This window comes from Squalius cephalus, assembly GCF_949319135.1.
Source record: "Squalius cephalus genome assembly, chromosome: 1".
In the NCBI taxonomy this organism is placed as follows: Eukaryota; Metazoa; Chordata; class Actinopteri; order Cypriniformes; family Leuciscidae; genus Squalius; species Squalius cephalus.
In genome coordinates, this window is record NC_137122.1 from 9,080,049 (window position 1) to 9,095,975 (window position 15,927).

At 39.0% G+C, this 15,927-nt stretch overlaps 1 protein-coding gene across 1 annotated transcript; it reads left to right on the plus strand.

The window, feature by feature from the left end:
• Positions 1–4,874: 4,874 nt before the first annotated feature.
• On the plus strand, positions 4,875–14,989 carry LOC307163166 (uncharacterized protein). Its single transcript, XM_079879112.1, has 11 exons — positions 4,875–5,039; positions 8,926–9,249; positions 9,339–9,701; positions 12,546–12,608; positions 12,735–12,776; positions 13,084–13,122; positions 13,211–13,285; positions 13,568–13,596; positions 13,688–13,762; positions 13,912–13,980; positions 14,111–14,989. Exons 1-11 carry the CDS (start codon positions 4,979–4,981, stop codon positions 14,219–14,221), a joined length of 1,251 nt encoding a protein of 416 aa, XP_079735238.1. The 5' UTR covers positions 4,875–4,978; the 3' UTR covers positions 14,222–14,989.
• Positions 14,990–15,927: the final 938 nt, after the last annotated feature.

A 15,927-nucleotide genomic window follows, 5' to 3' on the forward strand; every position in this document is an offset into this window, starting at 1 on the left:
TATCGAAGCTTTCATCACTGCTGTACATGCTCTGGCAGAACATTGTGAGTCTGGAGCTTTAAGAGACGAACTGATGAGGGACAGAATTGTCGTTGGTATACAAGATGCAAGACTGTCTGAAAGTTTGCAACTTGATCCTGAGCTCAGACTGGAAAAAGACGTGATTAAAGTGAGGAAAAGTGAGGTCTAGTAAAGCAAAACAAAACAAAAGAGGCCTAGTAAAGTGGATGAAGACAGTAGATCGGCTGGGTGTGGGAAATGCGGAAATATAAAGAGACACAATTGGAGAGAGTGTCCTGCACGTGAAGGGGAATGCTCTAAATGCCACGAAAAGGGACATTTTGCAAAGCGGTGTTGGTCAGCTGGAACAGTTCATGGCATCACTCAGGATCGAGAAGAGCAGAGCATGAAAGACTTTGCTTTCCTGGGAGAGGTGAGTTCAATAGAGACAAGTGAGTGGATTGAACTAGTCAGATTGAATGGTCAAAATACTGAGTTCAAGCTGGACACTGGCGCAGCAGTTCCTGCAATCCCAGAAAGCTTTTCAGCAGCCGTTCATGACAAACTCCAGCCACCCTGCAAAGCCCTGTATGGGCCCGGTAACCAGGCCCTCGATGTTCAGGGACTATTCACACACAACGTAATGAAGACCGTGGTCGCCCAGCCCTGTTTGTTTGAACCGCGAGAGGCATCAATTGGCGTCATTACGTTGTGCGTCAAGTTCAAGTGTTACTCTTTTGGCGTAAATCGATGCGTACAGCCGTCCACCAGAAGCTAGTTATTTTAGTCAATAAAGTTTTAAATATTGATATTTTTCTTACACGAACGCATCGCTTCACTTCAGAAGGCGTGAACTATTGAACTCACTTTTGAGTGAACTATCCCTTTCCTATACACATTACTCGCATCCTCTTTTGCTAACACTAAAGATAACTTTGATACTAACAAGCGTCAAGCATATCATAAACCTTGCATATTAAATCTCCTGAGGTAAGCATACTATCTATACAAACTTCTGGTTGTGGTGGCAGTTTCCCTTATTTATTTATTTCCCACCCATACCCAGCTTTTTCCACTCGGCCTATCGAGGCTAACTCACTAATAACTCACTAACTCAAGCTGTCTTCTCCTCACCACGGCCTAATGTGGCAGTCTTTCACGGCTTACTTGGCATTTCTCACAACACTCTAGGCAACGGCCTAACGGTTAGCTCTGTTTAAAGATTATTACACCTATGTCAATGTCTGTATTTTTCAATAATATAATCTATTTTCTTTGCCTAAATATCTTAGGTTCTTCATCCAGGGAATCCTCCAACTGGTGGGTATTGATTTCCTTTCTCAGTTCTTTTGGGGTTCGGCTCTGATCCTGCCTTCATCTTCAGGCGGGAACTGAGAGTGTCTTTACGGAGCCTACGTGTGGTGGGACGTACAGAGTGTCGTTTTTAATATATTTACTGCTCGTGGGTAATGTAGTGTCCAATTATATTCCATGAGGGAGCGTATAAAAAGGGATTCGAATGCACCGTTTGTGTGTGTGTGGTCACCGCCTGTGTGTCATTGCCGCCCATTCCCGGTTTGTTTAATCCCTTCCGCTTGAGGTATGTATTTGGCTAACTAGTTAGCACATAGATTTGTGACTTTATGTAACAGTCATTTTGTTTATAGCATTATGGCCGATGGTTCGTTGTTGGGGTTGTTGGCGGCGGCTATTCATCTGCCCCTCCCGCATTCCCGTGCTTCTGTTGGCATGGCGATAGTCTTCTGTGTGCGTGACTTGGACTTGCGACCCGCTATGAAATGAAGGTCCGTGTAACTACCGCTACTGTGCAACTTTCATTCATAGTTATGTTGGGAGTAATTTTCTGTTTAAATTCTAACAGGAATAATCTGTTCTCGGAGACCGTGTGTTCGGCGAGGCCTGCGGGGCAACACTATTTGATGCTGCTGCTTTGTCGATCCTGGTTTCTCCTGTGACGAACTCGCTCGTCAGCGCGTGTGCGCTCGGTTCATGTGTATTGTGACTCCTGCTTTCCAGCATATATGTGACCCTGGATCACAAAACCAGTCTTATGTTGCACGGGTATATTTGTGGCAATAGCCAACAAAACATTGTATGGGTCAAAATTATAGATTTTTCTTTTATGCTAAAAATCATTAGGATATTAAGTAAAGATCATGTTCCATGAAGATATTTAGTAAATTTCCCACCTTAAATATATAAAACATTTATTTTTGTGAATGGATGCAGCACTATCGCCAATAGAAATGGACAACTTTAAAGGCGGTTTTCTCAATATTTCGATTTTTCTGTACCCTCAGATTCCAGATTTTCAAATAGTTGTATCTTGACCAAATATTGTCCTATCCTAACAAATCATACGTCAATGGAAAGATTATGTATTCAGCTTTCAGATGGTGTATAAATCTCAATTTAAAAAAATTTACACATAAGACTGGTTTTGTGGTCCAGGGTCACATATTGTTTATGTGATCGCTGGGTTGCTGGTGAAGTATGAAAGTGGAGTGAATATCCACCCAGTTTTGGTGCCCAATTCTTAACCTCAGCGTGATTTGATGCATGATTCTCTGGTTTATTAATTAAATGTTATATTTATTTAAGTTTCAGTTGTTGTTGTTGTTGTTGTTATTTGTTTTGTTTATTTGGAGACCGTTTTGTTAATTTTGTTTCTCGTTATAGGAGCCGAGGCTTCAGGGCCGGCTGCTCATAGGCCCTCGTGTGCGGTGGTGGGATTCTGTCACAGAGTGCTGTGTGTTCATATTTGACCTTATTGGTGTGTGTGTGTGTGTGTGTGTGTGTGTTGTGGCGACACCTTGTGCTCATTAAACTAGTTTCCCTGCCATTGGTAAGCCTCGGCCTCCTTTTCATGTGTGGTTTCTTTAATGTCTGTATGTGTAACCTGCTCCTGCAGTCTTTTAATGTTTTAAGATTACTGCTTGATGATTGAAATAAAACTTTTGTTACTTTTGGTATCCACGTCTCAGGCCCTCCTTTCAATAACCACGTTCCTGTGTGTCCTTTGTAGGTGGTTAAATTCATTAATATTTATATTTCCCTGTTTAACAGGGTGGCGTAGTCAGCTATATCGTATAGAGGTTTCTTGCTCTCAAGTAACTCTCAAAAAAGAAGAGGAACTGTTTTCTGAATGTGTGTGAATTCACACCGGCCCGCCTAAACTGGGTTCAGAGATGATCACAGTTGTGTGTGGGTGATGGTGATTGATGAGTGTAAAGCTGAAAATCATTAGTGTCCATGACAACAAAAGAGTGATTAAGGTAGACGATGATGAAACACAACGAGTCCAAACAAACCTGACAGTGACCGACACAGAAGACAACCATTACTGTGGACAGCAAGTTCGGTCCGACTACGGCATGATTGGTGTCATTGTTCTCGGTGTGACTCAAGAAATCTGTCAAGACCCGTTTCATTACAAAAGGAAAAAACAAAAGATATTTTTTTTCATTATATTTTTACAAGGAAGAAATATCATGAGTATCTTCAGAGCACGGTGCCGATGACACATACTGACTCTCATAATGACACACCAAGGTATTCATAAAATATAGCCAACACTGGCTCATTGGAAAAACGTTGCAAAACGCAAAATACATACCAATATGTACATATTACTGCAGTTTCTAAAAGAAATGAAGCCTAGAGGCAGTAAAACAGCAAGCACCTTCGATTGTGAATCGTTTTTACACACATTTATGATAACTTATAAAGCTTGCTCAGTAGCTCAGCTGGAAGACCTGGGTTCGAATCCTGTGAAAGACAAGTCATGGTATAAGAGCTCAAAGTTCATAAATAATCTTAAATACCATGGCTACGATTACGTTTTTATGTCGCATTTGCTTTTGTTAACACTATCGGGTAGGTTTAGGGAATAGTGCAGGTGTACGTTATTTTAAAGCGTGATGGTTAATCTTTTAGCGCCTGACATTTCAACTCATAACTGCGATGATACGGACAAACTTTGACGTAATAAAGCGTTGCCATATTCACGTTCATCTGTTCCGGAAAAAAGACTAAACACACTTTTAGCGCCACTCACTGGACATTTCACTTTGATACTGTTGTGAAACGTGCACAACGCAACGTATTTTATCGTCTTGCAAAAATGTTGCCACAGGAACATCGCATTTTACAGCAAATTAAATTCAAAATAGCCTTTAAAGCATCTCTGAATCGCTTTAAACAGCTCCGTCTGTGTCACAGCACACAAAACCAGCTGACCGAGAATTATCCCCGTCAGAGCGGCTCGTGCCACTGCCAAATCCACCGGCCAAAGGGAAAATGACTGGCGTTTGGTGTTTGTAGTGTTAATAAAGGAGTCTGGATCTGATATATTTCTCAGGGCTGGAGAGAGTAAAGCAGAACATTATAATCCATGTGTAGAAACTCTTCCTGAAGACATTTAATATCTGCTTTACAGACGCTCATGAAGTGTGTGCAAATACTTTCTGTTTCACCAAACTGGAGCTGACGTTAATCATTTCAAAATACCTTAAAAACGTAATTTTCTACAAGTTAGTCATGGATATTGGAAACCTTTTCAGTAGCAAACTAATTTTATTACTAATAATGCAATTATTTTATTTTATTTTAACGTCATGCTGGAAACTGCTAAAAGAAAGAAGTGAGACTAACAGTAATTCTCTCGTGTGCAAAAGTAGCCAATAAACTGTTCAGAGCAGATGTGTGTTGAGACAGTGTGTTCACAGTATATGCACTTCTCACATGTTTCACACACACTTAAAGCAACACTTTAGTGTGACATCGTGTCACTAAACAGCAACTCTAGCAGAATTTAAACACTCATTTCATGAGAACAGAGGAAGTGAATAACCAGAGGAGGAGCTGATAATGTTTAAAGAAGAGCTGTAACTATATATAATGAAGAGAAAGAGCTGTAACTATATATAATGAAGAGAAAGACTGACAGAAACACAAAATGGCTGATAAGTGTGATCTGTGTCTGCTGGGACTGATCATTCTCTCTTCACTTCTCACAGGTAAAGAAATCTGTATTTTCTCTAAAGACGTTTGCTTTACTGTTTTCCACCCCCTCTTTCTACCACAATGACCATTTGTAGTTCCTAAAGGCACAGATAGTGATCACTGTAGGCCAAGATGTGTGTACTTCAGGGGTCGATGAACTGTCACACATTTAGTACCGTGGGGGAAGTTGTCATTAATTTCAATTACAAATAATGTGCTAACTAGTTTTAATTTGGTATTGACTTGCTTTATAATATAATAGTGCTATCTATTGCAATACAATATTGTCACTCTCTATAGCAACGCTCTCCCACATATTAATCTATTGTAACTGCGCTTATTTCCGTCATTGGTATAAGTGGCAGTGGGTGGAATAGACAAGAAATGTACAGTTTTCTACCATCTTGCTGACAATGTTTCTTTAGTCATTCGGCAGTCTTGCAGGAAATCCTCCCTTACAACATTTAGTGGAATTAGTCTGGAAAGAGTTCATTTGAACATGCTCAGTTTATTCTTGCACACATTCACGTTGTGATCTCAGAGTTGTGTATTGATACACACAGATCATACTGTATTATTCCTGATACTGGACATAGTGTCACTCAAACATCTGATGATGAAGAATTATCTTCATATTAAGAGTGTGTCAGTGATTTGAACAGCTCTCTGATAAAGACTAATAGTTTATTCTGGAGAGTGTGTTGTTTGCTTTAAGTGAGGGTAATGCTGTTTGTGGAGTTGTGTCATACTCCTCTGCTGATGTAGCAGATCCAGTTCTGTACATAAGATAATCCACACAGCAGACAGCAGGATGGCTTCAAAACAACAGTTTTTATTGACCCTGGAAACACATGGGACAATTTGATCAGAATACTATCCGTTGCGCAGACCTCTTTCCACATTATACGCTGCGCACAAATCACTATTTAGCTCCACGTGCGTCACAGAAAAGTCACAATACACAAGATACATATGTATAATCAATTCAGTAACACATTGTGCTTATTATTCAATGAACTTTAACCAAATGAGCACTTTTAGACATACCAATATTAACTGGAAAGAGTGAAGGAAAGAGTGAAGGAAAGTGCGTCTTGCCTCGCCAGCGTCCATTTGCGATCTGAGGCTGACATAACTCACGCACTCTCTAAAGCAGGGGTCGGCAATAGGTGGCCCGCGGGCCAAAACTGGCCCGCCAGCAATATTTTCTGGACCGCCGGATTATATTTTTTAAATCAGCCTATTTTATTTTACAATAACGGTTTACAAATAGGCCCCGTGTATCATTCGTTCAATCGGGGTTTTTTTTTTTTTTTAATTAAAACCAAAAATAAAAAAAATAAAAACGACTTGTTTTTCCATTATTTATTTACTGAACTAAAATGAAAAAACGAATAACGACTCGTTTTCCAATTTTAATGTTGAATTTTAATTTAACACCTTAGCAGACATATACCAATGAAATCATTTTAAACAGATCAAGTACTATTGTGGTAACAGATTACAGCCATTTTAATAAGGGTGTGAATAGCAATCATGCTCTCCTGTAAGTCTCATTCGCTTACAGTCTGACTTTTGAACTTTTTTTTTATTATTATTTATTTGGGTATAACACACTGATAAATAATATGTATTAGCCTACCTGATAAAAAATATTTGCACTAAATGCTGCACAAAACTCTTCCACTACTTGAGAAAAGCCGTGGCCGCGCGCCTACATCTGACAATTTTGGGTTCAAACACGCCCTGGGCCTGCACACAGTGTTAAATTTGAAAAATACTGTAACTTTACAATCTCCACTAGCTATTCTTTTCTTCAACTCCTCAGCATCCATCTCGACAACTGCAGATCGCGCGCGCGGTTAAAAAATGCATTTTTTAAAAGTGAAAGTAGCCTAGGTAACATTATAGATCCTGGGAGGGTGTGGTGCGTGGGCACAAATAAACTGATGTGGATTTTAAATTATTTTATCAACTTAAAATACAGGCATATTTTTGTAGATGTGTTCCTAAAAATATGCATATATTTTTACGTTTGCATGTGATTTTTTTTAAACCCGTGTTTCCCCCGTGTCCGACCCGCACCCGTATCCGACACAGTTGGATACAACGTTTGAGCAAAATTTGCGGGTGACCCGTCGAGTACCCGAACCCGTGCAGGACTCTATTTTGAAGTATAAAGACGGTAGCGGTCAGAACTCTAGTGTACTTTGGACGGAGCGGGCGGTCTGACTGACAATAGCCCACTCCCGACATCTTTTGACAGCGTATCCGCACTTCATTCTGACCTGTACACCTAGCTCTGAGGAGCTGTTTGGTACTGAAACCTGTCAGTCAACAACATTCTTTTTTTTGCAAGGATGTTTGAAATCGTTTGGCAGAAAATAGCCTACTTCATTTGTCAGTAGGGCAATATGGTTTTTGTTTATGTTGCTTGAGTGATTTGAGTGATAGGCTTTGTCCTATTTAATTTGTTATTTATATTTCAGACATTTTTTTCTCTGCTGACAGTATGTTAAAATAATATTTATATTGACACAAACAATTTTTGTATAGCATTTATAATTGTTATAGGCTACTTAATCTCTCTCTTTCCGTTAGAGACATTTGAATGTGAGATTCTGGAAACGAGATCTAAATTTTGCGGACCGTCAGGTCGGGATCATAGAGGTCGGGATATAAAGCGGGTGAACACAATGCATTTTAAGCGGTTTAATTTGTATCCATAGGCCTAATCCGTGTAGCTGGCCCGCCATCTAGGCTACTGGCTAAAAAAAATATTGGCCCGCGGCCAAAGTTACTTGGCGACCCCTGCTCTAAAGGCATAGAGCGCAACACTGATAAGCGTCCCACTTAACGAAACACCTTAATTGATAGTTCCTATCCTAACCATAATAACATTGAATTACTCACTGTACAAGTATTTAATACAAAATGAAATAAGATACCATTAATATTTCTCTCTTCCCAACTTGCTACACTGAGATCCTCAGAGATTTAATGTATTCTTTTGTCTTCAGTTGATTTAATCTAATGCTGAGTTCACACTGCACAATTTTAGCCCCGATTTTGTTACTGTCAAAATGCGGCCGTTTTTTTACAGCAATTTTTTACAGTGTGCACTGTAACAAATGGCCACATTTTGACAGTAACATGCTGTTTTCCATTAAAACAGCAATATAACGTAGAAACAAATGCATTCTGGGAGATATTTGTCTTTTTTAAAACACACCCTATACCCTCATTCACTATTCCCTACATTAGTTCACTAATATAGTCCACTTGACTGAGTGAATAAAAACAATTGAGTTAATTCAGACACTGATGAACACCTGCTGTTAACAAGCAGAATCACTGAAGGAAAGAGGAACAAGAAGAACAGAAAAAATATGAAATCAACTGAAGACATTACATCTGTGAAGATCTCAGCAGAGGAGGCTTAAACAACTCCACAAACAGCATTACCAGCTTCACTTATTACTAACCAGACTGACTTTATTTGTGTCAGACGTCTACAGAAGCTCTTATTAAAAGGTGGCAGAGGTTTAGATGTCATTGTATTTTCATTTGATGTCACCATGATGGTGATCAGTGTTTGCTTTAGTTGGGCTCTGGACCCTTGACTTTTGAACATTAGTTTGTCTTTGGCTGCGGTAGCTTTGTCTTTAAATACATTTGCTATTGCAAAAAAGCTGAAAGAAAACAGGATCAGATGACAATGGCTGTTTGTTAATGGTCACAATCATCATCTAGTGGCACGGGTCTCATTTATTATCTAATGCATTTTATCAGCACAGTTTTTACAGTGTGTATTTTAGTTTTCTGCTTTTTATGCTGGTATATTTTATGATTCATTTATTAACATATAACAATAACATAATGATCACTGATATGTTTCAGGTATCAGTGGAGTGGATGATCATGTGTTCATCAGTTCTGGTGAAAATGTGCGTCTGTCCTGTAATAATGCTCTTTCTGACTGCAAATCTAAAACTACATGGATCTACACTAACAGATTCAGACGTTTAGAGACACTTGAACTGATTAAATTAGGGATAAAGAATAAAGACACAGAGAGACATGAGAGACTGAGTCTGGAGTCTGACTGCTCTCTGAACATCAAGAACGTCACAGAAGAAGATCATGGATTATACACCTGCAGACAATATGTGAATGACACACAACAAGGAACTGATGCACGTGTTTATCTGCATGTTCTTCATGGTAAGTTTAAGATTATGTGGTAAATTTAAAATTCTCCCTTTAAACTCAGATGATGATTGAAGAGTCTGTGATTTGTGTCTTGTGTTCAGTTTCAGTGTCGCCATCATCATCATCTTCATCATCATCATCATCTTCATCTTCATCCTCACAGACTGAGATCAGTCCAGGCCGCTCTGTGACTCTCTCCTGTCAGTTGTATTCATATGCTGGATCTCCCTGTGATAATCTGGTCAGTTCTGAGGGAGTTGAGCTGTTGTGGGTGAATCAGGCTGGTGTTGATCTGAAGACAGACTCCAGATATCAGATATTATCATCATCAGATCAATATCGCTGTTTCATCATCACTCTGACTACAACACTCCTGAATGAAGATGAAAACAGAGAGTGGAGATGTCAACTTACTCGCAGAAATCAAGTCAAGACCTCAGTCAGATACACTGTCAAGTATTCAGGTGAGAAAACAGTGTTAGAAGAGCCTCATAATGTCAGTAACACTAAGGTCTATCAGTATCACTGAACCAGAACAAACTGAGGGAACAAAAGCTTCTTTGACTCTCACAGAAGAGTAACTCAAAGCATTGCTTCAAACTAATGAACTGCAGTGAAGTAACAGTCCAAAACGTGATGCTGGAAATAATAAAGGAATTGAAACTTGACAGCAAAAATATTAACTTTTTATGTAATGTGATGATCAAAGTTAAAATATGATGGTCATATTGTACAGTATTAATGATCTGAACTAACATTCATCTTCACAGAACTCGATACTGACACGCGTCTTTTCTGGGGGTCGTTTGTGTGTGTGTGTGTCTGTAATAGGCAGGACTTACAGCGTGGTCTCTTAAGTCTTGTCGCGCTTGAATGGTTTAAAAGCATTCACATTTATAAATGCGTTGACCATACAACGCTAGTCAACGGGTGACTGCGTAATTGCATTAAATATTTGTAACGCTTTAAACTTTTTTTTTTTTTTTTGCGGTGCCGCGGTGGGCAAGTTTTGAAACCTGTGTTGCGACTGAACACTGTGTAACACAGACTATCGTAGCAAGCCTAACGGACATATCACCTGCGATAATTAATGCGATATGGCTCAGCTTGTCAGTGAATTACGGCTCTGTGTAGTAAATGCCGCTCCATCTGAAAGCAGGTGAAGGCGATTTACTACTAATCAAGGAACCGGCTTTACTGACAAGATGCACATAACAATGTCATGCGATATATATCGCCCAGCCCTACTCTGCCTACATTTTGTTTCTGTCTGACCGGAGAGAGTTTGTCCTGCCATTCACCTCAACAGCTCAGATGAAACTGAAGAGAAAATGGCCGACTTCACTTATTTTTTACTTCTAATGCTCAATTCACCTACTTATACTACGCCCTAAAAGTATGTTCTCTTTTGGGGAACAAAAGGTGCATACTTTTGAGTGTGTAGAAGAAGAGTAGACAAGCTTTTGGGACAAACTATCACATCATACAATTGTCTTTAACGGTCGCTCTCTGTCGATTAGTTACACGCATCCTGACACATAAACTGACCTGTCAATCATCTTGTCAAAGATAAAATCCTCCACATTTAATTTAATTTCCTACCGTATCGGAGAGAAATGCAGAATCACGTTGATCTGCAGTCGCGGGTTTGTTGCGCACAGTGTTTCTCCTGTTTGTCAGCGCTGTTTCATCTGCCTTTAAACTGGTTTAAATCACTGTTCTTCGCTGAATTCAAGCGCTTCTCACTGGATCTCATGACCGAGACCGCTCAGAGTAAACGCATCTGCTCTAGTGAGCTCGCGCTGCGCTGCCGTTTGGACTTTGAGCCGAGCGGATAAATGGTCCGTGTGGCGCGTGGTTCAAATGAGTTTCGTTCCGCTTTTGGCGCATAAACATTATTGAACATTTATCGAACTCTTGATATCGTTTTATCGAGAAAAATTGTATCGCGATAATTATCGTTATCGTTTTATCGCCCAGCCCTACGGTCGCGCATATCCGCCATGTTTTGTCGTTTTTTTTTTAACACTTTTACTCGTGTTCATAGTTCTGAACCGAATCCTCCTCCAAAGCGCAATGGCTTGTGGGTAATATTAGCCTTATAGTGAGTACGGATCGAAAATCCTCCGGAAATAGTAGACCATCTGGAGACTTCTGGCATACTCTTCAACATACATAAAAAGTGGATGTAAACACAGCCTCGTCCTGCGTCTCAATGTCCATACTATACTTCCTAAAGAGTGTATGAGATTAAAGTAAGTGTGTCCCAAAGCATAGTTGCACAAGTGTCCTCTACTGGTGAACTCTTGAAATGAGTTTGAATGAAATGCTCTAAGCCCTTGATCACTTGGAATCCAGTATGGAGCTAAATTATGATGAATTATATGAATTATAATGATAAATTATACATTTGTTTTACACACCATTATATAGGCCTGTGTGTATGCTTGGGCTGTTGGAGAAAACGACGAGAGAGTCAGTAAAATGATCCCAAATTCCAATTGCCGTTCTTCAGAGATTTAGGCCTAGTCCACACATACACGGGTATTTTTATACACAGTTTCCTCCTTCATTTAAAAGAAAAATTTCGTCCACGTGAAAAAGCAAAAACATGCGCTGTCAAGAGCATGCCAAACCAACAGGTGGTGATATAACCCAGCCTTAAAGCCCTGTTGTCCAATCAGAAGCCTGGAAAAAGGTTATTACCGGTTCCGACGTCACAAACCAGAATCTACAGTTTCTACACGACCGGAGTTTCTGAAAATCTTCACCCTGGCAGGAGTTCTTGTTACACGCATGATTGAAATGGTGGCTTCAAAGAAATCTCTAACGTTAATTTTGGTCACGGCTCGTCTTGAAAAACAAAGACATTTTGATGGTTGTCTTGGCAAAAGTCACTGCAGGACTGAGAGTCAAATCTTCTGACACTGACAGAATTTTGTCTGAGGTAAAATTTGATCACAACAGTCATTAATCGGCTGTCGGTGAACGTGTCAAACTAACGATCAAAGACTTCAGATTTTAGTCTAGGATAAGAGGAATCTTTTAGGACTTGCAAAATTTGTCCCAGACGGCCAAATCGTGGCCAAAATCGCACAGTGTGAACCCGGCTTAACTTGAACACTCTTCAGAGTGGGACCATATGTACTCTCAGCAGAGTTAAAATGAAATCTGGGGATTTTGATGTGTATGTTCTCATGTTGGATTTCTCTCTTTAGTTTGGTAAAATAAAGTTTAAGCCTCACCTCTTCTTCTCCTCATTCTGGATATTATTATGATGCATCTCAACTAACGTTCATCCTTTTCAGCTCAAGCTGATACGACAACACCAGACACAGACTCTCAGGGTCATTCGACTACAAACACACCAGGTACATAATCACAGTGTTTTGTCTTTGTCTATAATTGTCCCCAATCTGCTCTGTCCATCTCTAGTTAAAAAATAATGGTAATATTGTACAGTATGAATCATCTAAACAAACATTAATCTATTACAGCTCAAGCTGATTCAACGACAGCAGTGAATCCTTCTACACAAGGTACATGATGATGCTGATGCTTTTACGCCATTGATGATGTTATTCACAGAACAGCTTTGTCTAACATAATTCTATAGAAATATTACCATATAGACACTCTACCACATTATATAAATAATCAGTATGTAAGAGTTGAGTTGACTTTTTCCTTTTGTTTCTTGAAAGAAGAGCAATAAACAATAAATAAATCACAGGGCATTAATCAAAAGTCAGAAGGAAGATCAGAATCGTTTGAAATGCCATTCAGTGCCGATGGCTTTTGTCTTTGTCTATAATTGTCCCAATTCATCCTTTTCAACAACACCAGGCACAGACTCTCAGGATAATTCGACTACAGACACACCAGGTACATAATCACAGTGTTTTGTCTTTGTCTATAATTGTCCCCAATCTGCCCTGTCCGTCTCTGACTCTGTGCTCGATCTCTTCTTCAGTCATAGTGATTTCTGTCGCTGCAGTCGCTGTTCTCCTTCTTGCTCTTCTCTGGCTGATCTGCAGAAAAAGAGCTGGTGAGTTTTCAGATTTACTCCTTTACAACAATTAAAAACAGTTCAGATGAGCAAACAAACACATCATGTTCAGACTGTAAGTATCATAGAAACATGTGGATTATATGAAATTCTCAAACAGAAGTTTATTCCTGCTGAGAAATCCTGTAATGTCAATCTCTCAGAGTTATCAAGTCAACAATCATTTTTATTATTCATTTTAATGCTTCAACAAAATCTGATTGTTGTTTTCATGTGTGTTTGATCATAAATACTCATATTTCATGAGGCACCTTTTTTCAGATGATAAAAGAGGGACTGGCGACTCTGTGGTGAGTTCAGTAATGCAGTGATTTAGATTTGATAACTGTCTTTAAAGCTCAATAAAGTTTCATTCATGCAGTTTAACTGTTTGTTCTGAAGGTCAAAGATGAGAATGATCATAAAGGGACGTATGAGACGATCAACATGTCCATTCCTCCCGCTGCAAGAGCCAATGTGAGTCCACTAAATCATCAAACATTACGTTCACTGTCTGTTCAATGATGTGATTTAAAAGCTTTTGTGTTATTCTACATATTATAGTGAGAGATATGTCTGTTCTGTGTGTTAAACTTGACTCTCTGCACGTTTGCATTGGTGTTTAGGAGCAGACAGATGATGTGACTTATTCTGAGGTCACTTATACCAATACAAAGCCAGTAAAATCACTCAATGTGAGTAGATACCAGCACATGAGTTTGACTCTCAGATAAATGAAGCTCATGCTCTAATAATAATAATAATAATAATAATAATAATAATCGCTGGGGTTCAAACATTGATGGACAGAATCTGTTCTTTCAGGATCATGATGATACAGTGACTTATGCTGCCATCAGAAGAAGAGCAGATCAACCGCAGGATGAACTTTACGCCTCTGTGAACAAGAACAAGACCTTCACAAATAAACATTAATGATACAGATCATGAGCTCATCATATCAGGAGCAGACGGGAAGATTTCATCTCTCTGGGGTTTGGAGGAATTATATATTTGTGTGTGAACGAGCAGATATTTGTTGAATGTCCTGTGAATATGAATGAGATTTATTGTGAATCATCATCTGGTCAGAGCACAGAATCTCATCTATATCATCACAGCTACAGTAAAGTTAGAGACTGAAGCCCTGATGTGTTTTCATACAGGCCAGACTCAATCTAGTGTCTCACAAGCCTCTTCCATGACTGGAGTCTGTTTATCCGCTGGATTTCTGTCTGAAAACCTTCATCTTCATGCAGAAGCTCATGCTGAGATGATCCTCTTGCTTCAGCTTGTATATCAGCTGTTTCTTCTACAGAGAGACGTCCGTCTGAGAATTACATCAGTGTCTGCTCACATTATATTGTCATAACATATTCTAAAATTTGACTTTGCAGTGTGTATATGTCACGCTATTAAATGTCCGTTATTTCTTTCTTTTTTCACACGTGACAATTGTTTTGGTGATTGGAAAGGACTGTATAATTTGACTGGTCTTCAAAAGTTGTGACCACCAGGGGGCATCAATTAGAATGCAGACAAGATGTTCCGTTTACGAGTTTTATTGAAATAAAGGTTTAAATATGTGTGGTTCTGAAACAGAGATACAGGCATAAATCAGTAAATGTAGACTCTCTATATAAATGTCAAATAGTTATTATATGTCTAGCAGGTATATAATAAAACAAACACAATCAAGAGATTAAATTATAGTTTTTGTTATGATTTAAATGCAGTGTTATAATAAATGCTTATTACTAAGCAAATACAAACTTAGAAATGCAGTAGTACATCCCTGTTCAAAGATTAATTTGCTGCACATTAACTGCAACAATATACAACATACTAAATTCAGCTGAACATATAATTATTATGAGCTGCAGAATTACTACTTAAAGGAGCTGTATGTAAGAAATCTATTTCAATTAATCATAAAATTGCCCTGATGTGTCACTAGACATTAAGAAATCATGTTCATTTCAAATACTTATATCACCGACAACAGTAGTATGGCCAGGATATTGTCATTTAAAAAGTGGACTTGCAGCCCTCAACTGATGTTGATGTTGTCATTTTGTGTTTTGGTCTGACGCACCTCCCTCCACCTATCTACCAATCACGAAGTCAGTAGTGTTTCGGGATCCGGGTTGCCAGCTTTGCTCTAACCTACCCTAACTCTAGTCGGATAAAAATGTCTAACGTTACTAAATCAAAAAGACCTCGTTATAATTCAGAAATTCTTTGTGACAAAGTCCGAAATAAAACCAGAATTTGTATTGGAGATGCTTTTGAAAGATGGAGACGGCTGAAAACGGAGAAGAATTTGAACACAGACGCCAACGTTGCTAATTTTCTCCTGGACAGGTAAGATTCATCTATGCTTGGCTAACTTGTACTTGATGTCAATGGACATTTCATATATTCATGACAGTCGAACAAAGTTATGCATGTTCGTGCAAAGTAACGTAACGTTAGCTCACATGGACGTATGCTAACATTAGCAATGCATTATAGGAGCCCGTTTCTCTGTACTTATGCTGAGACGCTGAGGAAAACAACATTAGCACGCCCATTATGGCAATTTGAAACGACAGAAGCCTAACTTTACCTCAGAAAAAATTATTCGTCATTCGTTCTTCACG